The sequence below is a fragment of the Bos mutus genome, chromosome 22 (genome assembly GCF_027580195.1).
Source record: "Bos mutus isolate GX-2022 chromosome 22, NWIPB_WYAK_1.1, whole genome shotgun sequence".
Taxonomy (NCBI): domain Eukaryota; kingdom Metazoa; phylum Chordata; class Mammalia; order Artiodactyla; family Bovidae; genus Bos; species Bos mutus.
In genome coordinates, this window is record NC_091638.1 from 17,331,793 (window position 1) to 17,356,403 (window position 24,611).

Consider the following 24,611-nt stretch of genomic DNA (forward strand, 5'->3'; position numbering starts at 1 on the left):
TTGTTAAAATGCTTCCTGGTGTCTCTGAAAGCATTTAAGGATAAACTGGTTATGTTTCATGCTATAAGTAAACATCTCAAGCGGATAACAGGAGTTAAATTGGTGAGATTTTATACTGTTACATTATGTCTTTCTATGTTAGATGAGATTTTAGTAACCTGTAGTATTTGTTATTGATAGGCATCCTATCACTCATCCCTCATGCTTCAGGGCACCTTTCCTCTTTACCCCACTCCCTCTTCTGAACGTCACATTTTCTCATTCTCTTGTGTGACTCAGGCCTGCCATATTTACCCAGGGGAATTGCTTAGCATGCAGGGGGCTGCCAGGGCTAGGGAGATGGTCAGTTCCTCTTGAATGACAGTTGCAGGAGTTATGACTGATGGATTCTCCAGCTCACAGGCTAGATGGTTCATAACATAATCCACTGTACTTTGAGGAACAGAGAGAAAAGGATTTAAAAAAAAAAAGGCAGATGTGTACCCTTCAAGCCTCTGGTCCCGAACAAGGGCTTATCCTTAGGGCTTTTGCCTGAAGCAGCACTCCTGAGTGAAATAGTAACTGGGCAGTGAGTTTGGATAGGAAGATATGGAGGGAAAAAGCAGGGAAAGCAGGGAATGATGGTGGTAGCCGTGACAAGGAAAGAGGAGGGTTTCTAATGTTGTAGCCTCTAGATAGCTGTGGCCTGGGTGGCTGAACAATTCTGTGGCAGAGGAAATGAGGCTGCTTCAGCAGGGCTACTGGCTGTTAATAATTTCATTTGGTAGGGTGCTGTATGTGTGGGATGGATAGTGGGGTATGGCTCTCAAGGCAGGAAGGGAAAGGTTATTTTGGTGGAAAGAAGGGGTTCATTAAGCTTGCCCTCCCAATGCTGCTTTACTCTTTTTTTGATGCTTCCCTCTCATGATCTTGTTTTTTTATTACATGTCTTTTCAACTCATCCTCTTAGCATTTCTCACTTTTCTTCTGGAAGATTATTTTTCCTTTTAAAAATATTATTTCCCCAACAAACTGATCTTTACTTGTGCCATCTCTCTGCTATTTGTGTGGCACAGTCTTAGGTGAAAATAAGGCTCCCGACTTCCCCATACTAGAATATAGGAAAGTGTATGGCAATTAAAATGGTGATAAAGATAGCCAGGATGATGAAACCTGGTTTTTTTTGCACTGATGAAACAGGCCAAATTTTCTTAGTTAAATCATGAGACTAAAATAGTGAAAACATGCACTCAACTTTTTGAAGGGATGAGTTATTTAATATACTACAATATTTTCTTTCTTTCCTGGTGTTCTAACATTATGCTTAGACTATGCATCACTAAAATGATCTCTGATTTAAAAAAACAAAAAACACCTTACATTTGCATAGTGTTTCATAGTTACCCAAAACGCTACAAGGGGTAGGGTATGCACCAAGTGCTAAACCTGTCTGTTCTAGAAGGCAACTCCCCTTCTAATTTTACCTTTAATTATAATAAACTATGAAATTCTATTCCTATAATCTACTGCCCGACAGGGAGAATGTCCTCTCATGAAATTTTACCCTCAAACTTCAGCTGCTAAATGAAAAGTCAACTGCAATTAGATCCAAGTAAACTTAGTAAGGGCCCATATCAGATGTTTTGCTATCTGGCTTAAAAGAATGTCACAGGGAATTTGGTAAAGGATAACTTCCCTAGAAATCAAATATGACCAGGAAGGTTTTTTATCCCCCCTCTCAGAAAAAGGTTTGCTCCAAAAGTAGTTTAGGCATAGAATATAGCTTCCTCTTATTTTCAAGGTTGCTAGTTACCTTTCTGAGTTAGCTATTTAAAGGTTCAGGTCTTTTTAATTCCCGTCCTCTTTTAAAAACTGAACAGGTAGGATGACACTGATTAGAACATTCACCTTTATCAAACAAGACATCTGGAGAAGTGCAAGCTGTGTTTAGTCATCAAAACAAATTTTTCTGAGAAGGAACAGTGTCTGTTTAATTAGAAGTCAAAGCAACATGCAATATTTTTTTTTTAAATGCACTCACATGGATTCTATTCAATAAACCTACTATCACTCAAACTTGAACACTAACGCAATTCAGAATTAACTTTTTGAAACAGGTGACCAGAGAGTGAGCAATAAATCTGGTTTTTATAAATGCATGTTGCTAGCCTCTTTCTACTTCTCATTTCTAACACATTATTACAAGAAGGGAAAGTAACCTGGAAATGAAAATCCTAACTTGCCATAAACCATACCTCAATGCTTTCTCAATCTGTTTACTGAGGCCACAAAGAGAATGCAAAATAACGAAGACACTTCACTGATTTAAAGGCCAAGAAATGGAGGCACAACCAATCACTATAATCTGCACTCTCAGGCTGGTGTCATTTTAATGGTTACTAGGAAGCTAGAGGCCAATTTTAACCAAGGCACACAGTAAAGATAAAGATGAAGGTCTAGCAAGACTACCACCTAAAGGTATGGAGGTTCATGAACCGCATGCAAAAGATAGATGAGTATCACTTGTGGGAGTACTCTTCCTATTTGGGGAAGTATAGAGACTGCCAAGATGAGAGGCTACCAGGTAATAGGTCACAATGACCCTGAGGTTTCCCATTCTGTTGCTAAGGTGGGCAAAGAACATGGTAAAGAAACATTTGGAATGGTATTATATTTGAAATGAGGAGGTGCAAATGATGATTTTCATATTCAGAACTCCCAACAACCAAACCCAAATCACCTCAAATTGCAGAGGAGTATTGCAGCGACTAGCAGTAGTAAGAGATGTGACTGGTGAGAACATGAGGCTGTATCCATTTCGACACTCCTCTTCTGGGTGAGATGGGCCAGGTGTGGTCAGCTGGGGGCTCTTTGAGCCTGGATTGGGAGGGGGTGGTGTGACTGGAGAAAGAGGCCTCAGTAACTTGGTGACATTCTGCTCCATCAGATAGCGAGACTTCCATTTCTTTAATGGGCTCAACAAGTCTGTGAAGTACAAAGCTTGGATGAGAGGTTTGAAATTACAGCCTAAAGGGATACTCGTAGTGAAGCCATTAATCTCTAGCCCACAATGGCTCCTAACTCCACTTTTGCCTCATCCCACTGTTATCTCCTGCAATCAAACCAAAAGCCCAAAGGTTCTTTAACTGCCACACTTAAAAGTGATTCTCAAAACTCCCTAACCTCCCAAAAACTCATCAGATGAATCTGACACTTTAAATAACTAATCCCTGGAGCTAATTTAATCTCTTGTAGTGGAAAACATAAATTTATATTTTTCACATTCTAAAAAAACCCTCAAATCTGTGTCTGTGTTAAAATTACTCTCTGTTCAATTGTTGGTTCACCAACTCAGTTTCAAGCTTTTATCTATTTTTCCATTCTTTAGCAGCTCTTTACCTAATATTTCTGCTTCAGCAGGAGCGAGTTACACATGATTACCTGATCCTTACTGAGTACTTAGTTTTAGAGTGCTTCAAAGTGTGAAATCATTTCTATGTAAACCTCATTTTCAAAAACTAGGTTGGTACTCTTTTTCTGATTGGAATATCCTACTTCCTCCGGTGGACTTCTTAGTTCCACTTTGAAAGAAAGTTGACATGCTTTAAATTTTAGTGACTACTCAGGGCAATGCACCTATCTCACTTTCTCAAAGGAAATATCTATTTTTATTCGTTTACTCTATTTGTTTAGTACCTCTTACATGGAAACCACTGAACTAGGTATGTGGGGGAAAATGGTTATCATATACTTTACTTTTAAAAATATATTCTATTTTTAAAGGGTTTATGAAAGCATAAGAAAAAGAAAACATACATAAAACATGTTTAATATAAATTTAAGAACCTCAACGGAGGTGGTCATACTGCTATGCATAAGGAGAAAAAAAATTATGCTTTTAAGGGCTTATTACATACCAGGCGTTATTCTATGTGCTTCATGTGAATTAGCAGGTTTAATCTGAATAACTCTATAAATCTAGTACTAGTATTATCATTCCTATTTTAAAGAGGGAGTAGGCAATCTGGTTCCCATCTACATTCTTAATCATTAGGTTAAATGATTAGGTTTCCTCCCAAGCCGTTGAGGAAAAGTTTTGGGACAGCAGCACGGCTATGCTTCAGAACAATTCCCCTGGTAGCAATGGTCAGCATGAGAATGAACACTCAGAAACTATTTGGAGTTAATGGAGTAGTTACACAGAAAGAGTTATGAAGCACTAAACTAGCGCAGTAGAGGGTGAAACAGAAGAAATAAAAGCAAAAAATACTGGAGATACATATTTTTCCTTTCAGACATCGAAAAAATTAAAAATTTTCCTAGATTAGAAGTATATTTGTAATTTCCTTCTGTTCCAGATACTATGTTTTTCTTTTCTCCTTTTGAAAAGTGCCTAGGTATAAACAAAACAAACGTGTGATTCGTAACTTACATTTAAGTTTATATATTTCAAGAGTCTTCAACAGCGAAATCTTTTAAAAAGACCACTATACTGCTAGGTCCAACACTGTAACTACTAAAAGCAATTATGTAAGTTATAAAGTTCATTGCAGAAAAGTTATGGAGTTCAGATGAACTCTCCCATCTCCAAATCAACTTACAGGTTACTCATTTAAAATAGATCTTTTGAGTATTTATTATAATATATTAAACGAAAGAGACCTAGCACTCGTCCTTATGAAGTTTACAGGCCAGTGGTAATGTGCCTACTTTTTTCTATGAACAATACTATATTTACAAAATTTTCTTTTAAAGTTTCATTTTTCTTCTTTTTGCCATACACAGCTATCAAATCTCCTGGTTAAATTTATCTTTTATTGTTTTGTACCTTTACTTATGTAATTCCCAAGATATATAAACAAACATCCACATATTGAAACTCATACTTAACTTGAAATCATATTCACAAATTAATGCACTACTAATGTCCTGGGGTATTTTCATCTCAATCTCTTTCTTGACATGGCTTTACTGATTCTATGTCTAAATCACATTGAATAAACAACCTGCTATCTTCACTCATAATAAAAATATTTCCATTACAATGAAAAAAATGTTAACAATTATATTTTAATTTTATTAAGTCGTTTCTGGCTATACAAAGTTTATATTTGTATTTATTTAGTCAAATGTATCAACTATTTCCTTTATTTTCTGCCTCAGACATGTCTTTGTCACCCCACCCCAAGACTATAAAAATGACCTATTTCCCCATTATCTCCATATTTAATTTTCAAATTTAACTCAGAATGTTCTAACCTTTTCACAGGGCAAATGGCTAGCATATTCTTCCAAATTATTTGGTAATTATAGAATAATCATATTTCTATACTGATTTGAAATATGACATTTATCCTACTAGATACTGAGTTTAGTTCTGAACATTATTCTGTACGCTTTTAGTAAAATTGTTTGGACAATTCCAGTTATTCTATTCAAGCTCTCCAAATTATTTTGCCTATTCTAGCATACTTTTCTGGAGAAGGCAACGGCACCCCACTCCAGTACTCTTGCCTGGAAAATCCCATGGACAGGGGAGCCTGGTGAGCTGCAGTCCATGGGGTCGCTAAGAGTCAGATATGACTGAGCGACTTCACTTTCACTTTTCACTTTCATGCATTGGAGAAGGAAATGGCAATCCACTCCAGTGTTCTTGCCTAGAGAATTCCAAGGATGGTGGAGCCTGGTGGGCTGCTGTCTCTGGATCGCACAGAGTCGGACACAACTGAAGCGACTTAGCAGCAGCAGCAGCAGTATACTTTTCATGTCAATGAACTGTAGAAATCATTTGTCAACTATGCTGATACTTCCCCTTCCCAAGGCTGACTGGGGCTGTATTAAATTCATGAGTAATCTGTGGAGAATTCTCACTGAGCACTGTGGCATGATCTTTTGTCTACTTATGCCCTCATTCATATTCCTCTTCATCATCATTAATATTTTGGCAGCTTATGGGGTTGAACCCAGGCCCTCGACAATGAGAGTGTGGAGTCCTAACCACTGGACCACCAGAGAATCCCTTATATTATACTTCTTCATTACAGAGTTGCCACATTTCTTTTTTTTTTTTTTGCCACAGTTCTAAATTAGGTTTATTCTCCACTGGTCTCTATTTTCCATTACTACTGTGAATTAGATGTATTTCTCCTTATATATTAGTTAAAAGTGATTGCTAACATGTAAGAAAATCTTTCAGTATGTTACATATTTTTGTATTTAGCTACCCTATTGGCCTCTACCAGTTTTTCGGTTAATTCTTTTGGCTTTTCTAAGTAGGTAAGCATATTATTTGTATACAATGATAACCTATACATCCTCTTTACCAAAACTTTTACCTCATTGTTTTTTAGTTTTTTTTTTTTTTTGATAATCAGTTTGGACAACAATTCTAAATGTTGTTAAATAAGAATGGTAATACTGGGATAATCTGATAACCCATTTAAAAGGTTTAATCTATTTTTCAACATGAAGTATACCTGGCAACTGTTTTCAGATAGATGTAAAATAAGAAAATCATTCAGTATGTTATTTATCATTAAAATCACATTTACTACGCTATTACTCCCTCCTCCTCCATTTGGTTGGCTAATAAATTATGAATAAAATTTCAAGTATTGAACCTCCTTTACATTCCATGGAAAACTTTTATTTGGTCATAATAATAAATATTCTTACAGATTCAAGATTCAGATGACTGAAATCTAATTCAAAAGTAGTAGTGTACTGTTTTTAGGAGGTTAATTTGATAAAATAAATCAACAGTAAAAATTTTAATGCTACTGTATAGTATTTCATCAAAAGTATAGGCAATAGAAGGTAAACTACAAATTCTACCATTTCTTTATTCATGGAAACCCAGGTCATTTTATTCTGTATTATTGGCAATTATTAATCACTTCATGACTAAGACTGTGCAAAAGTCCACTGTTTACTTCTACTTTTAGTCCACACCTACTTCTGTACAATAAGTAGCTGGAAAAATTACAACTAGGTTTTTAAAAATGCACATGATAAATCTTCTCTAATTTCTAGTAGAGATATTACTTCCCTGTCATTTTTGCAAATCCTTTCTCCCATTATCTTAGTCCTCTATCAGTTCAGAGAGCTAAAGACATAGAAACTTTAATTAAAAAAAGAAAACAAAGCCAAACAGTGAATGCACACAGAATTTACTCTGGCAAATATCTAATTCTTTCCCATCTCCCACGTAAGTAAAAATTATAATTTACAGAATCTTTCACTTACATAAAGCCTGTTTCTGGCTGTTCTGTTCCATGTATATATCCAATATTGAATCTGTACTAATCTAATTACCAACTTGCAGCGTCACATTAGAAACTAGTTTTATACCGCTAGGTACTTCTTCGTCATTACTTTTTCAATTTTTCTTAGTTACTTTCATCTTTATTTTTTATGATAAACTTCCAAGATCATTTAATCATACCCCAAACAAACTAGCTTGATGGAAACTGTATGAAGACAAGAAAAAAAAAAAAACCCACTCATTATATATCCTCTTTCCATTAAGGAATATGGAAGTTCCCTCTATTTCCTCAAGACTTAAAAAATTTTCCTCAGATTTGCTTTGTTTTACATGTCTCCACCATTATTCATAGGCAGTTTCTTCATTTTGTTGAGCTCAGCAATGCAAATTTTTCTTCATTTATTTTCTTGGTAAATAAATGCTATGCATTTTTATATATCCAGCAGTTTATTTTTTCCAATTATTTAGACTCCTAGGTATATATCCACATCATTTACAAATAATGAACATTATACTCGCCCTTGCCTGCAGAGTTAATACTGTTTATTTCTACACAACTTTAGCTTTAAAGAACTTAATGTATCCTAGTATATGATTAATTTCTGTAAATTTTCCATAAATGTTCAACAAGAAATCTGTGTATAATAATGACAATAATAATTCCTATTGAGGGTATGACACTGCACTTTATGTACATTAATCTCATATTAGCTCTACAAGGCAGATATTACTATACCCGTTTCACAGATGAGCCTCAGAGATATTTTACAACCTGCGTGAGTTAGTAAAGGGTGTGTGTGTGTTAGTTGCTCAGTCACGTCCAACTCTACGACCCCACGGACTGTAGCCCACTAGGCTTCTCTGTCCATGGGATTCTCCAGGCAAGAATACTGGAGTGGATCGCCGTTCCCTTTTCCAGAGGATCTTCCCGACTCAGGGATAGAACCCTGGTCTCCTGCACTGCAGGCAGTTCTTTACCATCTGAGCTACAGGGAAGTAAGCACCAGTAAAGGGTAGAGATGATCTTTAAATTCAGGTCTGTTGGAGTCTATCCACTGTATCAATCTGTCTCCCTTTCTTGATTAATATCTCCTTGGTCTTTTTGAGATGAGAAAAACAAAATAAAAAAACCCCAAAACCAAAGAAAGCAAAGCAACAAATAAAAATAACTCCTCAGGATTTACACTAGTAGCAATATACCAAGATGCTCATTTGAGTACTGCTTGGTTTCAATTAAATATTTTCCAGTTTATGTTGTTGCTTAAGGGCAAGGTGTATCCTTTGAATCTTTCTCGATGCTAGAGACAAGAGAACTTTAATAAAGGTTGGTGACTAACAGTCTTAACTCCATTCCAACTAGGGCACATAATAATGTAGGCACTTTCCTTATGAATCTTTGCCAGTCAAGACGTGGAATTGCTAATACAGCCTCCCTTTCCCAATCTCAAATACAAACATACACAACACACAGACTACACGTACATATGTATGTGTTCTAGACAGAAGATTCCAATTGTTATGGTCTCACTGTACTGTAAAAGCTGCCAAAAAATTGATAAAATTGACGAAAATCTGTTATATTAACCTGGTTTGAGTACATCTTCCTAATTACTGGTGAAGAGAATAAAGTATTTTAAATATATGGTATCATTTATCTTCCAGATGTTCTACACTGGGATTTTATTATATTGAGGTTATATATGTGATAACTTATAAGGTATAATCCAGTCTAGGGATAGAAAAATAAACTAAATCAATAACTTGAAAAAAACCTATTTTTAGCAGCCTATTTTTTCCAAATATAATCTTACACTAAGTTTTAGTATAAATCAGATATTACTAGTACATATCTCTTTATTTAGTTCAAGTTTATATTTACTTAGGCAATGAACAAGAGATTTCTATGAAAATTTGAAATATTACTATGTTAGATACAGACTTGCATGACTTTTAGCACTGTATTTATTTTGGTATTTTGTTTTGATTGCATAATATTCACAAAATTGATTTAGAGATAAAGAAACAGAAATCACACAGAACTTTTCAATTAAAATACTACTGGCCAAGAGAAACTTGGTAATAGACTATCCCCAAATAAGTTGGTATCAAGTTCATGCACCTGTGCTTTCAATTGCAATCAAGACCCCTGCAAGAGTTACAGCAAAACCAACGGACCAGATGACTTTTCATGACCCTCCAGTTTAAAAATTCATATGAGGACTTTAAATTGGATTCAAGGTCATGTCTTTTAAAAAATTTACACTAATTGTGCAAGCTCTTTTGAAAACAACCAATTCATAATAATTTCTCATTTACTTTACTCACCCCGTGCCCCTTCAACAAGTCCCACCCCACTCAATCACCTACAATTTTGATTCTTTCCTGAATAGTGCCCCACATCTTTTCTTATTTCCCCTCTTATAAATACGGATACAGAGCTCCTAAACTTACTACTTTAAATATATCTAACCTTTTTAAAAACCATTTCTGCTGTTATCTGTACACTGTCTAGTTCCTTCTTTGCCGTCCTGGGAATACTGATCCCTGACTTGAGATCTCTCTCTTCCTCTGTAAAGACAGATGTAAAGTAACTATTTAGAGAACAATGCTATTTTTTTTTTGTATCATACTTTTTAAAGTATTCAGTGAAATTTTTAATGTAGACCCAAAGTAATCATTGCTTATGTATTCAGAAAGGTTTGCCATACGCACCTGCATTGTCTTTGCAGATACTAGAAGAATTACTGTTCTCATTACTTTGGTATAGGTGCTGAGTTCTAGTCTCTTGGGGTACAGATGATGTTTGGGTCATCCCTTCTTCCAAGGCTTGCTTTATCCATCGCTATAATGGGAAAAGAACCAGGGGATTATCAACAATCATTTAAAACTATTTGGCTCACCTATTTATTTTAAATGCATCAACTGGGTCACTAAATATCAACTGGTGACAGATATAAATACAACACATTCATTCAGGTCCACAGTCAAAAATATTTTTTGTCTTGTGTTTCAGCATTTTAGGATACTGCCCCATCAATTCCTTCTATGGAGCATAACTGAGAAAGCCTGGATTACACATAATGAAGTCCCACTTAAAAAAAAAAAAAAAAAAAAACAATAAAAATGATTACTATTTAACTCTTCATACTGCTTAGAATGGAATAAATGAGAAAAGAGAAGGAAGAAATCTTAGCGTTTATATAAGAGACTCCGATCACACAGAATAAAGCTAGGACATAAAGTAAGTGTGTAAAAAGAAGATAGATCTCTTAAGAGTTGTCTGTCCTGTGCTGGGGATATCTGAAGAAATAATAGAAAAGTTTCACAGGAAAACTCTGGATGAGAATAAATAGCTCTTTACTACAAGTGCCAAAATGCTTCCAAAAAGACTACTCTCAATATCCTGTGAGTTTTCCCTCCTTGTTAAGTAGTTTGGTTAAATTATGCATGAGTAATGCAAATCATTACCAGAATCCTTCTGCAGAAATCAAGAAGGGAAAAAAGTCAAAAAGAGCTCTCTAATCAGTCACATTTTTTTTTGTACTGAATACTGGAGCCTAAAATGATGGAAACAAACTTTGTTCAGAAAGGAAGCCTACAGAGATAAGGATAGTAAGATTATGCAACCTATGGAAGAGAGAAAATTTCTTACCTGTAATTATGTTCTCTTAAGATACACTCACACAGTTGTAGGTTGCTCACCACTCTGTGGCTCTCCTGCCCTGACACAAGACAGATCGAATTTTGATAAACATCAATTTCTGAGTCAGACCATATCCCAAATAGGAAGAGTAAAGGTGATTGTAACTTACACCTTTAGAGAACCAATATTACAGGTAAGTAAATATTCTCTTTACCAAAGATAGCAATTCTAATAGGAACTTAGGAAATAATGTGAGGAAGCCAAGAAAACATTTACATCATGTAAATGGCATTGTGGTCTGCCAAATAAAAGCAAAAGTATAAACATGAAGAGATAGAGAGTGAATATCTAAAAAAGAGAGGTAACATCAACTGAATCACATCATATTAGGATTTGATCAAGTCTCTGAAGCCAAAATAAGACCAAGAATGAACTTACTCTCCCACATACAGAATACTGATGTGAAGACGATCTGTCAGAACTATAACTCCCTACATAGAAGAGACCTCAGAGGTCACCCTGTCCAAAGCATTTCTTGTATAGATGGGAAAAATTAGGCTCAGGAGACCGAAAATGAGTGAAAATTTTTTGTTATATAGATACCTTACTACAAGTTTTTCTTATCAGAGCAGATGACAGGACTCATGTGGGGTCACTGTGCTTTTCTCCAAGGTAAGTTAATTTCATGTATTTCCAGTGTCAAATAGGTGCACCCATAAAAGAATTCTCTGCATCTGATGACTACAAAATGGGAAATAGAAACCAGGACAGGGGCATTCTAAGGAATAAGATGCTGCTCTGGTTAGCTTATGGTCGAACACAGCAACTTGATCAACTCTTTCCTCCTGGCCCTACTGTATGTCTACACAGTATTTTAGGGCCCATAATGAAGGAACACCAACAGTTATTTGTATCTAACAAGTTCGAATCACTCGTATGGATAATAAATTAACTTTAGACCCTTCTCCCCAAGTTCTAGCTACAGTCATTAAGGTCAAAAGAACATTTCTTCCTTCTCTGGAACTCTGTATTGAAGAGATTTTTAGGAAGCTCAGAGATGGGCAATAGAAATGTTTTAAAGAGTATCATTATGATGGGGAAAGGGAAAGAATTAATTTGGGTTTTAGAGTCCAAAGACCTGGATTGAAACTTGGCTGCACGTCTTCCTAGATGCTTAACTTTGGGCAAGTTACTTTCACTTCTGAGCCGAAGCTTCTGATCTGTAAATTGAACCCAATGATCCCAAGCTCACAGGGTTATCATGAATACTAAGTGAGACAGTGCATGTGAAGAAAGCTTGTAGCACAGTACTGGGCACACACTGTTCAGTGAGAACTAGCTCAAATGAATTTCAGGCTATGTACAGAGTATACGGATTAATATCACTCCAGTGCACACAATAAAATATCAACGCAAAGCACAGTGTTTCATTTTCAGTCTAAATGGGAGACCGAATGCCCCACACATATTATGCCTAGAAGGTGAGTTCAGAGATTTAGAGAGAACAAGGAGAGATACTACTGAAAGGCTTGTTAGCCACTCATAAATGCTTCCATTTCAAAATAACAAGTAAAATTCAACAAGACACACTATAACATGCTAGTTAAGAGCTGTGAATTGATTTAACTTAGAAACTACAGACACATCATAAAACATTCTGCCAAATACTCTAAAAATTTCGATGCAAATATACACATGCAACTTTACACTCTTAAACTTATGAAGGCTTTGTACCTCCTTTAATCAGATATGATAGAGTAAGCCTACTAGGAATACATGCTGTTTTAACTAACCCCATGGAGGACGGTTGTTCTCATCTATCTGTTTAACTATATTCTTTCCTGAGTGATTTTTAGAAATTTATTACAATTTTATTATGGAAATCTTCTTAGGTTCTATACCATGTGAGTATTTTCTAACCAGTCTAAAAAAATCTCCATCTAGGATAAACCTGAGTTCAATTTCTACATAGGACCCAATTTCATTAATTTTGTCCCATAAAAAGTTATATTCTTGTTTTGCAATATAATCTTGATACATTAACAGCAAATATTAAACTTGTGATTTAAACAATTTTCAAAGACTCAACTTAAGTAAGATACTTGGCTACGTGTCAACATGCATAGCCTGAACTCTTCTTAAAGACTAATATGACACAAATAGATAAAAGTCTGAGCAGAGCCTGTATAAAACAAGACTAAGGATGGTCAGATACATGCAGAGACTGTAATATGAATATGAATTAAATGGGATTTCTAACTGTTGCCAGTGGAGAGACACAAAGATGAGATACAGATGAAAGTCTGAAACCATAACCAGGTAAAAAGGATTCTAAGAAATATATTTTCTATCATATTTGAAGTCATATTTCTACACGTTTTTGATTTTCACAGAACTCTGCTACTTGGAAAAAAGTAAGATGGGAATAGAAAGATTACAACCTAGCATCAGAATGATAAAGGCAGCATTTCAAGAAGGTAGTCCATACTATTTACAATTTAGACTTCTTTATTATTCCGTATTAATAATTATTAATCCTTCTTAAAGGATTAAAGAAAGAAAATCTATTATCTGACTTGATAAGACACTTCAACAGTTAACATCCTAGAAGTCTAGTACTATGTCCATCCAAAGACAGAACAAAAGGAAGAAGTTTATTTCATATATATATTAAGCCATCTCTTGACTTGTTCCTCTAAACTAAAGACAGCTTCTCTAATTGTTTGATACTACTCTGAAAACGTAGATTCTGGGCTATTACCCTTAATGAGGGACTGAGCTAAAAGTAATGGTAAGATTAGTTTTACATGCCATACCAGAGTTAATGAAATCCGCCAATTATTACAGAATAAGGTTAATCATTGTTATTGCTGTTTAGTCGCTAAGTCGTGTCCGACTCTTTTGCGACCCCATGGACTGCAGCCCGCCAGGCTCCTCTGCTCATGGGATTTCCTAGGCAAGAATATTTGGAGTGGGTTGCCATTTCTTCTCCAGGGGATCTTCCTGACTCATGTCTCCTGCAAAGCAGGCAGATTCTTTACCACCGAGTCACCAGAGAAGCCAAGGTTAATCAATAATGGTCATTAAATGGCAAAATTTTTTTTCCTTCTCAGATAATTTATAAGATCCATGATAAATAACTTGGTATAGAATAAAGGATTCCCAGAGACCTAACCTTCATTTCCTTTAGTAAATTTCTTATTTTCTTTTTAAAGATGTCACTGTTTTCTTTTCTGACACCTAAAAGTTATGCTACTCCATTACCCACAAACCCTTTTGGCAAAGATCTCATGATCAAATTTCTCTTTAGGAGCTGTTCTACTTGGGAATTTCCCCTAAATAAATCAGTAAGTGACTCAAACACTTAGATTAAGATTAGGAAAAAGACTTTCTTCAGTGTATGTTGCTCATTCAGTGGTAGCGCCTTTGCTTTGTGTGCAGATCCCTGCTGCCCTCCTCCCCTCCATATCCCCCAACACTTGGGTTCATCTTTTATGCCCCTCCCCCAAGAAATAGTATCTGCTCTTTGGGAAAAGAGAAAAGCTTTAAGTTTGAGGAGTCAGGGAAGACCTGCCTGGAGTTGGAGACTTCATCACATCAAATAATCTATATGCAGCATCCTCATGTACGTGATGCCAGTGGAGGAGGGCAATGGCAGACACTGAGGAAGGCAGCCTGAATCCAGATCTGAGGATAAGAGAAAAGGGTGTTCCAGGGAACAGACTCTACCTCAAAGGTACCAAATGAAAGGGTGTCCTATACTTCTAGAAACATGAAAATGACATTATAGATCTGAGGGTGTGACCTGTCCTTGAGACACCTTTGGAAAATAGGCAGGGCTTCTGGGAATTAAGAAAGCATTCCAAAAATAAACAACCATCAAATATGACTGCCACTAGATCCAAAAGCAATACATAACTACAGAAGAGAAACCAGCGAGAGAGAGACAGAAAACTTTATAGTAGGTTCCATAATCACTAGGGAATAAACACTCATTTGATCAAGGAACAGGAATTCTGTCAGTTGTGACAGGACTTTTCCTCTACTCTCAATCAAATGATATTAGTGACTGAGTTAATCCAAAACAAAATTTGATCATTCTTTAACTTGTGCAACAGTGCTCTAGAGTACCTGGGGCCCAATCTTACAGAATAATCACAAATGGACATGTTAACCAGTATCACAAGAGCACACACAAAACACCCCTTTCTACCCAGTCACCAACTGCTAAGATAACAGTGAACACAAAGACAAATTTGCTACGACAAACTGAGCACCAAAATGTAGTATACATCCCACTTTAGTCTCACTGACTCTTGATGCGTCAATATTTGTGGCTTAACAACTAACTCATTATATGGGGAGAGTGTGCTTATCTAGAGAATGTGTTTGGTATGTCACCATTACAGGCATCCTAGGTTAAAAGGAAAAGAAATCACGTAAACATACCTTTTTACAGGAGCTGAACGTGCCATCAGGCAGAAGTGGCCTTCGACGCCTCTCAGGGATAAAGGGTGAGCCAAAGCGAATGTAGTGTTTGGGGGTGGTGCAAATTAACGGGGAATGGATAAGACCAGGTAACATGTTCAGGGTCGTTGCCAGTACAGTTGGGTCCGTGGTGATACGTAAAGGGCACTCAACAGGACATTCTTGCTTCTCAGCTTTGTCATTCAACCATTCTGTAACTAGATACTAAGTTAAAAAAGAGACTATCAGTTGATGATGTTGCAGATGTGAAGGCCAGAGGCAGCACAAAGACAATACTCATCTAGAAACTAGCACAGAGGTAGATGAAACAGCTGCAGAGTATGATTCGCATCATCAGAGCACAAGGGCTCACCCTCTCCATGATCATTATGGGAGGAATGATTTCAGCTATCAGTAATTTAAGCTCTGTTTAAAAATTATGGGAACACAAGTAAGGTAGCAGCATGGACTCAGTGTCTAAGCATTTTATCTCAAATCTAATAATTCGTAGACTGCTTTTTCTCCCCTGAGGATTATAGACCCTTTTACTTTACGAAGGAACAGCTTTTGCCAGACTACACTTAGGAAGATGGATTTGTAACTTACCTTTTTGGTTTTGGGGTATTTAGATGCAGCACGGTTGACATGGGATCCAGTAACTGATACCACGGTTGGGTCAGACCCTGTTAATTGCCTGTTTTCTCCCGAACTGTCTACATTTCCAGCTTCAGTAGGAGTTACTGAGCTGTTATTTCCCCCTTCTTCCAAGGCAGCTTGTGACAACTCTGCCTGCTGTGCAATGGCCTGCTTTTGACGCTTTAGTCTTTGGGCTGAACTGGTCCGGTACCGAGAAATTCGACTCTTCGGTCGGGGCCGAGAAGGCTTTGCTGGAGGTGGTTTGGGGACTGGTTTTTCTGCAGCAATATCCTATAATAACAGCAAAGTTAACTGCTTACTAGAAATGTCAGCAAATATTTTATCCAGCTTCCTATTCACTTTAAGCACTCTGAATGTTCACTGGTGAAAAAAGTGAGCATTAACAAACATTAATTTCAAATGTAATCCTTACAAAATTTATACATTTAAACCAGCCAGAAAGGCTACAGGAAGATGTCTGTTACTTCTTTTTCCAAAAAATATTTATAAAATTGGTCAAAAGTCAGCTGAAAGTAGCCACCAAATTTTAGGTTCTTAGCAGGGAAGGTAAATCCTCCCGTTTTTCCCTCAGATACTGGGGTTTTAGCTTAAGGCTTAGAATTTGTGGTAAAGATAGGAAAAAGAAGAGTTACTCTGAGATCCTATGAAAGGTCAGGTACATAACTATGCTACAAAGATGGCCAAAGAGAAACCACAAGATCTTTATGAATTCACCACCAACAATTTATCTGGCAGAAACTGTAGATAGTTCCATTCTAGTCTAAGAGTAGTCTAGTTATTCAAATTTTGTTTCCCTGAATTCCACAAATCAGCTAAGTGATAAGCAAATCAGCTTATTTACTGCAAAATAAGGCAAAGCTGAAAACGCTGATTCTAGCCATTCCAAAAGATAGATAATTGATATTAGTAAGAGTTATCTAGGGCCTGGAGTCTTTTCATCTTACTCCTGCTTGGGAAGACCTCCGGGTGTTCACTCCAACACTCTGTGGGTTGCTTGTGATGGCAATATTTGAAGCAGGGTTGCTAACTTCAGGTTCAGGGGCTTCAGTTTTTGTCTCCTCTCCCAAAGGAGTCTCTGAGGTGGTGGCAGCAATCTCTACATCAGAACTGCTTTGTTCCAAGGGCTGATCTCGCCGCTTCTTTCTTTTCTCTAAGTTTTCAAAAGCATGCATGATGGCTTCAACCTTCCTATCTTCCCGGGTCTAGAAAGAAAAGACATTAACATAGAAGGAAGCCTCTACCAGAAGACAACAGCTTTTCACAAGTATTATTAATGCAAACTGATAGACATTTATTTCAAAATAGGTCAGCCATTTTGAAACTTTTTAATACAAAAGAAAAATAGCCATCAAAACTAATTTTTCTCTGCATTTTCATAGTTAAAAAAAAATCAAGTAGATTTTCTTCAACAGCTTCTCAAGGACATAAATAAACATGACTGATTGCAGCCATAAAGAAGAACTTTTGAATCCATTATGACTGCAGGTTTTGTTGGTTTTTTAAATGTCAAGTCACACAAATGTAGGAAATAACTAAGTTAGCTCAAACAAAGATACTTTGTTTCAACAAGACAGTTTTTTTTAAACCAGACTGTCAGTAAGAAACCTCTTAAAACCATCAACAGATAATAGCCACTAGAGAACTATATGTGTGTCTGTGTAAAAAATAAACATTTTTATAAACATTTTTATAAAATCTACTTTAGAGAAAAAACCCAAACTGTGACCTAAAGGTGATGGTATAGTAACTTACTGAAGAAATAAAATGATATAAATTCTGAAGGGGCTCACATGCCATAGGTAGCAGGAATCAGCAGAAACAAAAAGATGTTAGAAGGTACCCACCCTCCTGTTATGAGCTGGGCTCTCCTGGTCATCTGCAACCTCTTCTTTCTCCTCTTCTGCTTTTTCTTCTGGATTGTCTATTTCCTTTAAGACAGAGGCGATATTCAGCTGTATTCTTAAACTAGGAAAAAACTCAACCCCTGGTTTTTCCCTGGGAGCTTAAAACTCTGTAGAAACAATTTCCAGTGCTTTAGTGTTACTTATATGGGGGTCACATGGTAAAAACAGATGATAAATACAATTCACTGCACTGAAACCTGGTAAGTACCCAAAAGGATGCTCCTGACATTGTTTTTTTTTAAAAAAAAAAAATACAAAAACAGAATGAATGAATGAATGCATACCCACCTTGATATGAAGGGTATTAAGTGTTAACATAGATTCCCTACATAAAACAACATGTGGCAAGCTGGGATCCTCTTCATATGAAGAGGATCAACACCATAGCAACATCTTCTGACCAGGGAAGATTACCTCATGGTCACTGGATACAGTTACTTTCTCAGGAGCTTGCTCTGGTTGCTGGCTGTTATCCTCTTCAGGGGCCTCATTCTGCTGCTCCATCTCTAGCTCTTTCCGTCGTGCTTTTCTACGTCTCGTCTCTGCTCCAATGGTAGGTAGGCTTGGAGGAGGTGGGAGTGGTGGTTCTGCAGCATTGGGATTCCTTTTTTGTATAGGGCAATTCCGGTTCCCCTTGTGACATGCACAGTCCACTTTATAATTACTGCTCCAAAGAAACAACCAAAAGTGCGTGTCTCAGTACCCTTGAAAATCAGTTATATTATCTATTCATTATCTTGAAATCTTAGTATAGCAATTTCCTTTGGTATTATCTTTGAACAAGTTGAACAGAGTCATTGAGAGAGTCCTATAAATATTTTCAATATTCTGCCATTTCTCTATATAACCCAAACTCACTCAGTGGACAGGAAAGCAAGTCCTCACTAAATTCAGTTCTCCCAACTGTCTTTGTGCTATTTAAAGGCAGTGAATCCGCGACAGAGTCTGAAGTAGTCATACTTACCTTGTGTCTGCCTTCACCATGTCCTCACTCTTGCCTACTGATTCCCTACTTATTATTAATACCTTTTCTTCATGTACCACACATATACCTGTGCCGGACATCGGTTTACTACATAGACCCTATTGCCTAAAAGGATCAAGGCAAAAGAAGCAGTCATTTTACAAAACCCATCACATAATCATCTGTGACTTACTATCTGTTTTTCTGCATTGTCATATACAGCTGGATTCTAGTGGAGGATCTGAGTGGATGATGTGAGTGGATGAGGTGAATCTTTAGATTCTTATTTTGTATGACAGTTGGAACAATAGCTGTGTGTGTAACAACAGATAACTACTGTAATTTCTAGGAGTGTTACATACATACTCTTTCTGTTATTCTTGCTACATAGAGGCAAAGGCCAAAACACCCTTGGTTAGAAGACTGGTAAGCAGTTATCACACTATGTACCTGTCTCTCTTAAAACACAACACCCTCATTCTGTCTTTCCCTCCATGATTTCTAGGCAGAAAATGCATTACTTATGAAAACAAAGGGTTAAAAAAAAAAAAAAAAAGGAAATGGCAAGGCAGAAAAGCAGACTGAACAGAAAGAACAGCTTAAAGTGTAAGACAAGGCCACTCATGTTAGGAAAGGCTGAGATCTTACCAGTTACTGTACTCATAATCAAATGCTATGGTGACCTCAGCATCCTTGGTGATAGCAGAAACAGCATAGATACAGAGATGAATCATCCCATCTGCAATCATGTGTCGCACCTGTGTGAACAAGGCTAATGATTATGATTTATCAAAAATAATAGAAACTTTCCGTAAGAGGAAAAAAAAACACCTTTTACTCAAATAATATTTCCTCACTTAGTTATGGTAGTCTGTTATTCCATTTGATACTATCATATAGTAATTGCTTGAAAATTTATGATATTTCTTGAAATAAAGAAATTTTCAGATGTTAGCAATCAGAGTAAGAACACTGATCTACATCTTAAAGCTGTTTTCAGCTGTACCAAAAAATTAAAATTCTTAGTCTATAAAAAAAGCTCTGTGGATTTTCTCGCTGCAGTTGATGTGGGCGCGTTCATTATGCACCAAATAATCAACTTTAGAAATGTCTAGAATCACTCCTTCAACCTGATCACCTAAAATCTAAAAAATGAAACCACACACCTTAGTTTTGGCCCAATGATACATCTTTTGTATGGCAATTTTTTAATATAACCTCACTGACATCCTGTCCAGCCTAGCTCTTTCTCTTTAGCAAATCCCAACTTGTTTTTTTGCATTTTTGCCTTCTCTAAAAAAAATCCACTCCTTGACCTCATCCTGTCAGAATAAATAAACCATTATTTTTGATTTTCATCTCTTACAATGAAAGATTATAACCACCATCTACAGACCTTAATCTGGATGAAGTTTTCAGACTGTTTCTTTAGTTGACTTGTCCTTTTGGTGGTTCCATTTAAAGAGAAGTTGCTACAGAAATCTTACCTCTGCATTTGGTGTACATGATCTTCTGATGAATCGAGCATCATTACCGAAAGTACGTGCGTCCACACACATCTCTACACCATTGAATTTTGAGTAGAAGAGCACAAAGGGGTATGGTCTAGGAATATAATTAAAATTCCTGTAATTCTCAATGGAAATAAAAAGGCTACCCCATGATTTCAAATATGAAGCATATGATGACAGAAGAGGGATAGCCCTCTGCAATGCCTAAACTTAGAAAACATCACATGCTTGTCTGCTTTTGATTAAAGAATAAGCACAAAGCAAGGAATGCTTTGTTTAGAAAGGAGTCATCACCACTTCACAGATTAAACAACTTGCAGATTTATTTGCACTTCTCTACAAATAGCAGAGAGGCGTGAGTTTTCCTGCAAGAGCATCCTACCCACAAGGATAGCTTTTACAGCTATACTGCTCAGTTAGACCCACTTTAGCCCTTAATACTTAATGAATGATGTCTTACTTTTTGAAGAAATGCCCATTGACCTCAAATTGCTGCCGTAACATGACTTTGCCTCGATACTCTATTATAAGAGTGTCCAAAGCCAAATCTCTTGCAGCCCTCAGGATCTTCCGGTGCTTCTGAACACGAGTGACTCTTCCCAATTGTAGCTGAATAAAATCAGAATATTAACATTAGATGATATCAACAGGAGCTAAGCAGACACTTAAATTATCTCTTAACTGCAGGAAAGGCACTAATACTTTTAGGTTTTACTTGTCTATGTTATTTAGCTCAATGATGAGACATTTTAAAATTTGATAAAATCTTAGTATTTCTAGGAAATAGGTTCTGTATAGTGAACTTGCCACTCCCTTACCCCAAAGAAAAAAAAAAAAAAAAAAAATCTAAGAAAAATATGACTAAAACTTTAGTGGCTCTATGTGTAATGTAAGAACTTAGGTTTCCATTAATCTTAATAATTTCTACTGAGGCAGTATAAATTTCCTAGATCCTAATTTATCTGTTTTTAATTAATAAAGATATATATCTTAAAGTATGTATCTGAACAGTTTTCAAGTGACCAAAACTTGCTTTTGGTTAAAGATGCTTCTCAATAGATGGCTACTTTGTTACCCTAAGGCCTTATACATCTGAAAGATAGGCTAATTTCAAAATATGTCCTTTTCCTGAGTTCTTAAAATCTCAACTAATTAGGAGTCTTTAACCCTTTGATCCTTACCTGCATTTGGGACCCAATAACTGTATTATTACAGGCCAATTCAGTCTTATTAATAGTGTCTAAAACAGCAGGTTTGCCCACAAATTCCTTGTTAGAGTGTAGATGTTGTTCAAGGGCGTTCTGTACATCTGCACTGTACTGATTAGTGAAGGCTTCTTCATACTGATCAGTCCATAATCTTATCCGATTTTCCCATCCCTCAGTTGTATTCTCATCTAAATTTTGTGCCTCAGAAGGAGAATTCTGTAGAGAACAAAGGTCAAGTAGATTAGGAGAGTCCATGAAAAGGACAGGATGGGATGAGAAGGGGTGGGCTGGGGGACTGCCAGGCTAAATATTCAGAGAAAATTAGTTTTCACTTGGCAGTTGTGTGGCCTAAGAGCAATGGCCTGGGAAGTCAGGATCTGGCTTCTATCATGGTTTTATTACCAGTAAGCTGGGAGGTTCAGTTTATAAAGTTCATTTATAAAGTAAGAAATCAATCTGGATTGCAATTCCATCCCATCACTACGATTTTATGACCATCTTTACATCATAAAAACCAAATTTATCAGAAGAATGACATCAAGTTTGTAAGAAAATCTTCATAAAAATGAACAATAGTGATACTTCAAAATACTCACATTGCTTAAGTTTTCAATATTTATCAAACATCAGTGTGACATTTCAAATTGGTAGTTTTACTACTATCCAGGAGTATGTTTTTGCATGTCTTATTATACAATTAATATATCTTCACTTAAAAGCTACATGTGACCCAAGTAAGTAAGTAACTCATAATCTTGCTTCCCACAGAAAAAGCTATCATTCAGTATATCTTTCTAGCATGCTATTTATGACACTGCAAAACAGCCACACAATGAAGAGGTAAGGTGGGGGAGGGGCATGGGTAGATGCAGTGTAGGAAATGCTTATAATCTGCTACACTTCACTTGGAAAACCGCTGCCCTCTGTGACAGTACAGTACTGAGGAAATATTATCATATCTTGCCAACATCTTCCTAAATACTTTATGTGCTTCTGACATACAGACACAGCTGAAGTCTGATATATATTCTCCTCCTCCACAGCTCAAGTCTGATATAAATTCTCCTGTTCAGGACTTAAGGTGTTATCAGAAAACAAAACAAACACTGATAGTGATGATTTCACACTAGTGATGACTAGAAGGAAAAGACACTAATACCAAAGCTACTTATAAATCCATGTCGACTTTAAACTTGCAAAAACAGGTATACAAAAATTAAATATGGTTTCCACGAATGAGAGAAAACACACCCATTGTAACAATTGCTTTCTTTCATTTCTATGTCACGAGTTTTGATTGACTATTCTCTACCATCCTTCCCCCAAGGAATAGCAAAATGGAAGGAAAAATTTAATACCACTGTTTTCCATATTACTCACTAGATTCCAAAAGGATGAACAATAAACAAAAGGATCTAACAAACACCTAAGGCCAACACATTGAGAACAGAATACTGCCTGCTTGAGGTGGACAGTAGCAGCTGAGCAAAAGAAAAAGTGCAAAACTGAAGACTTTAAGGGAGTTTATTAGACTGGGGATTAGGGGTGCCCCAATAGAATTCCCAGGTTTAAGCATCCAGTAGTGATCACTAAATTTCTGACTTGTCAAACAATGTATACTGGAAGCCTGTGCCATAGTTTTAGCTATTGTTAACTAACACAACTCTTGTCTAGTCTGCTATCCTGTTCTGAGTACTGGAGATGCCATCTCAGTGGGTTTAGAGCAACGGTTCTCAACCCCCAAGAAGACTTTTGGTAATACCTAAAGTTATTTTTGATTAATATGTGGCTTTGTTGGCACTTAGTAAATGCTAGGGATGATGCTACACAGCCTGCTGTAATGCAAAAGACAGCTCTGATCCCTACAAGGAATTATTTGGTTCAAATGTTGTTGGCTCAAACAGTGTTGAGGTTGAAAAATCCTGGTTTAGACCAGCTTCCAGTAGGGAAATTCAACTTTGGGGTTAAAAAGCCAAATGATGGATTCTTCTCATTCTTATGCTATGGTTCCCACTCAGATCTTTGATAACGTACTTAGTAACAATTAACTCTGAGTACAGAATTTATAACTCAGAATTATGATACAAGAATCAAAATAAACCAGTAATTTTTAATTATTTAAATTTTAACATGCTTATGGAGCTATCTGTCAACATCTCAAAAACTGCAAGCAATATTTGGGGTTAACATGTAGTTTTCTGGGAGAGCCAGTCAATAGCTTTCAGAAAGTTTCAAACTTCTAGAGGCAAGTTACAATAGCTGATAAAAAAGAAAAGCGTTTAACACCTGGGATCAGGGCTATGTCTGCCCCATAAATCTATTTAAGGTCCCTGAGCAACGGTCTCCTTACAGGAGAACGATCTAGCAAAGAAACAATAACTGTGTTCCAAGACATTCCAGGATTCTGGTGGTCTTGGGCTCTAAGTCCTCTCCCATCTTTTATACAGCTATTTACAAGTCTGTTTATGGGCATATGCAAGGTGAGGCCTTCTAATTTTATAAAAAGTGCTACCTTTTTATAATGATCTTTTTAAATGAGTCAATTTGGTGTTCCACATATAAATGTGTATTACATCTATATTTCCTAAGAAAGCTTATCCTCACTAAAAGAGTTTAATGTTTACCCTATAATGGTCAATAACAAAGATTCTGCTTTTATATCATTTACACATCCAGATGTAAGAATACTTACAGAACTAAACTAGACCTTAATTCTAATTGAATACTTTGAAGCCATAAGTAATGGTTTGGGAGGTACACTATCCTTCTACATAAACAAATAGGTAAAGGAAGATATCAGACAGTATATTCAAATTTCCTTTGGGCAAACTCTTCATCAGCTGAAAGTTTCTTTAAATATTGTACATAATTTCTCTATTATCCAACCACTATCTGAAATCATGTCTCATAAGCTTTTACTTGATAACTAAAGAAAAGAAATACACTAACATCACCTGAGTCTTCTATACCAAGTAGATATGCCAGGAGAAAACAACTCAAAAATAAGTAATTCC

At 36.4% G+C, this 24,611-nt stretch overlaps 1 protein-coding gene across 13 annotated transcripts in view; it reads right to left on the reverse strand.

Moving 5' to 3' along the window:
* The window catches only part of SETD5 (SET domain containing 5), a 79,121-nt gene that overhangs the window by 10,175 nt on the left and 44,335 nt on the right, over window positions 1-24,611 (reverse strand). For all 13 annotated transcript variants that reach the window (XM_070359534.1, XM_070359538.1, XM_070359533.1 and 10 more), the window contains 11 exons: window positions 21,571-21,813; window positions 20,850-20,998; window positions 20,366-20,483; window positions 19,527-19,636; window positions 18,329-18,578; window positions 17,855-17,938; window positions 16,955-17,212; window positions 15,960-16,280; window positions 15,336-15,578; window positions 9,956-10,085; window positions 2,720-2,964 (listed from right to left, as the gene is read on the reverse strand). In XM_070359534.1, coding sequence (XP_070215635.1) covers window positions 2,720-2,964; window positions 9,956-10,085; window positions 15,336-15,578; window positions 15,960-16,280; window positions 16,955-17,212; window positions 17,855-17,938; window positions 18,329-18,578; window positions 19,527-19,636; window positions 20,366-20,483; window positions 20,850-20,998; window positions 21,571-21,813 — 2,151 coding nt within the window. The remainder of the gene's footprint in view (window positions 1-2,719; window positions 2,965-9,955; window positions 10,086-15,335; window positions 15,579-15,959; window positions 16,281-16,954; window positions 17,213-17,854; window positions 17,939-18,328; window positions 18,579-19,526; window positions 19,637-20,365; window positions 20,484-20,849; window positions 20,999-21,570; window positions 21,814-24,611) is intronic.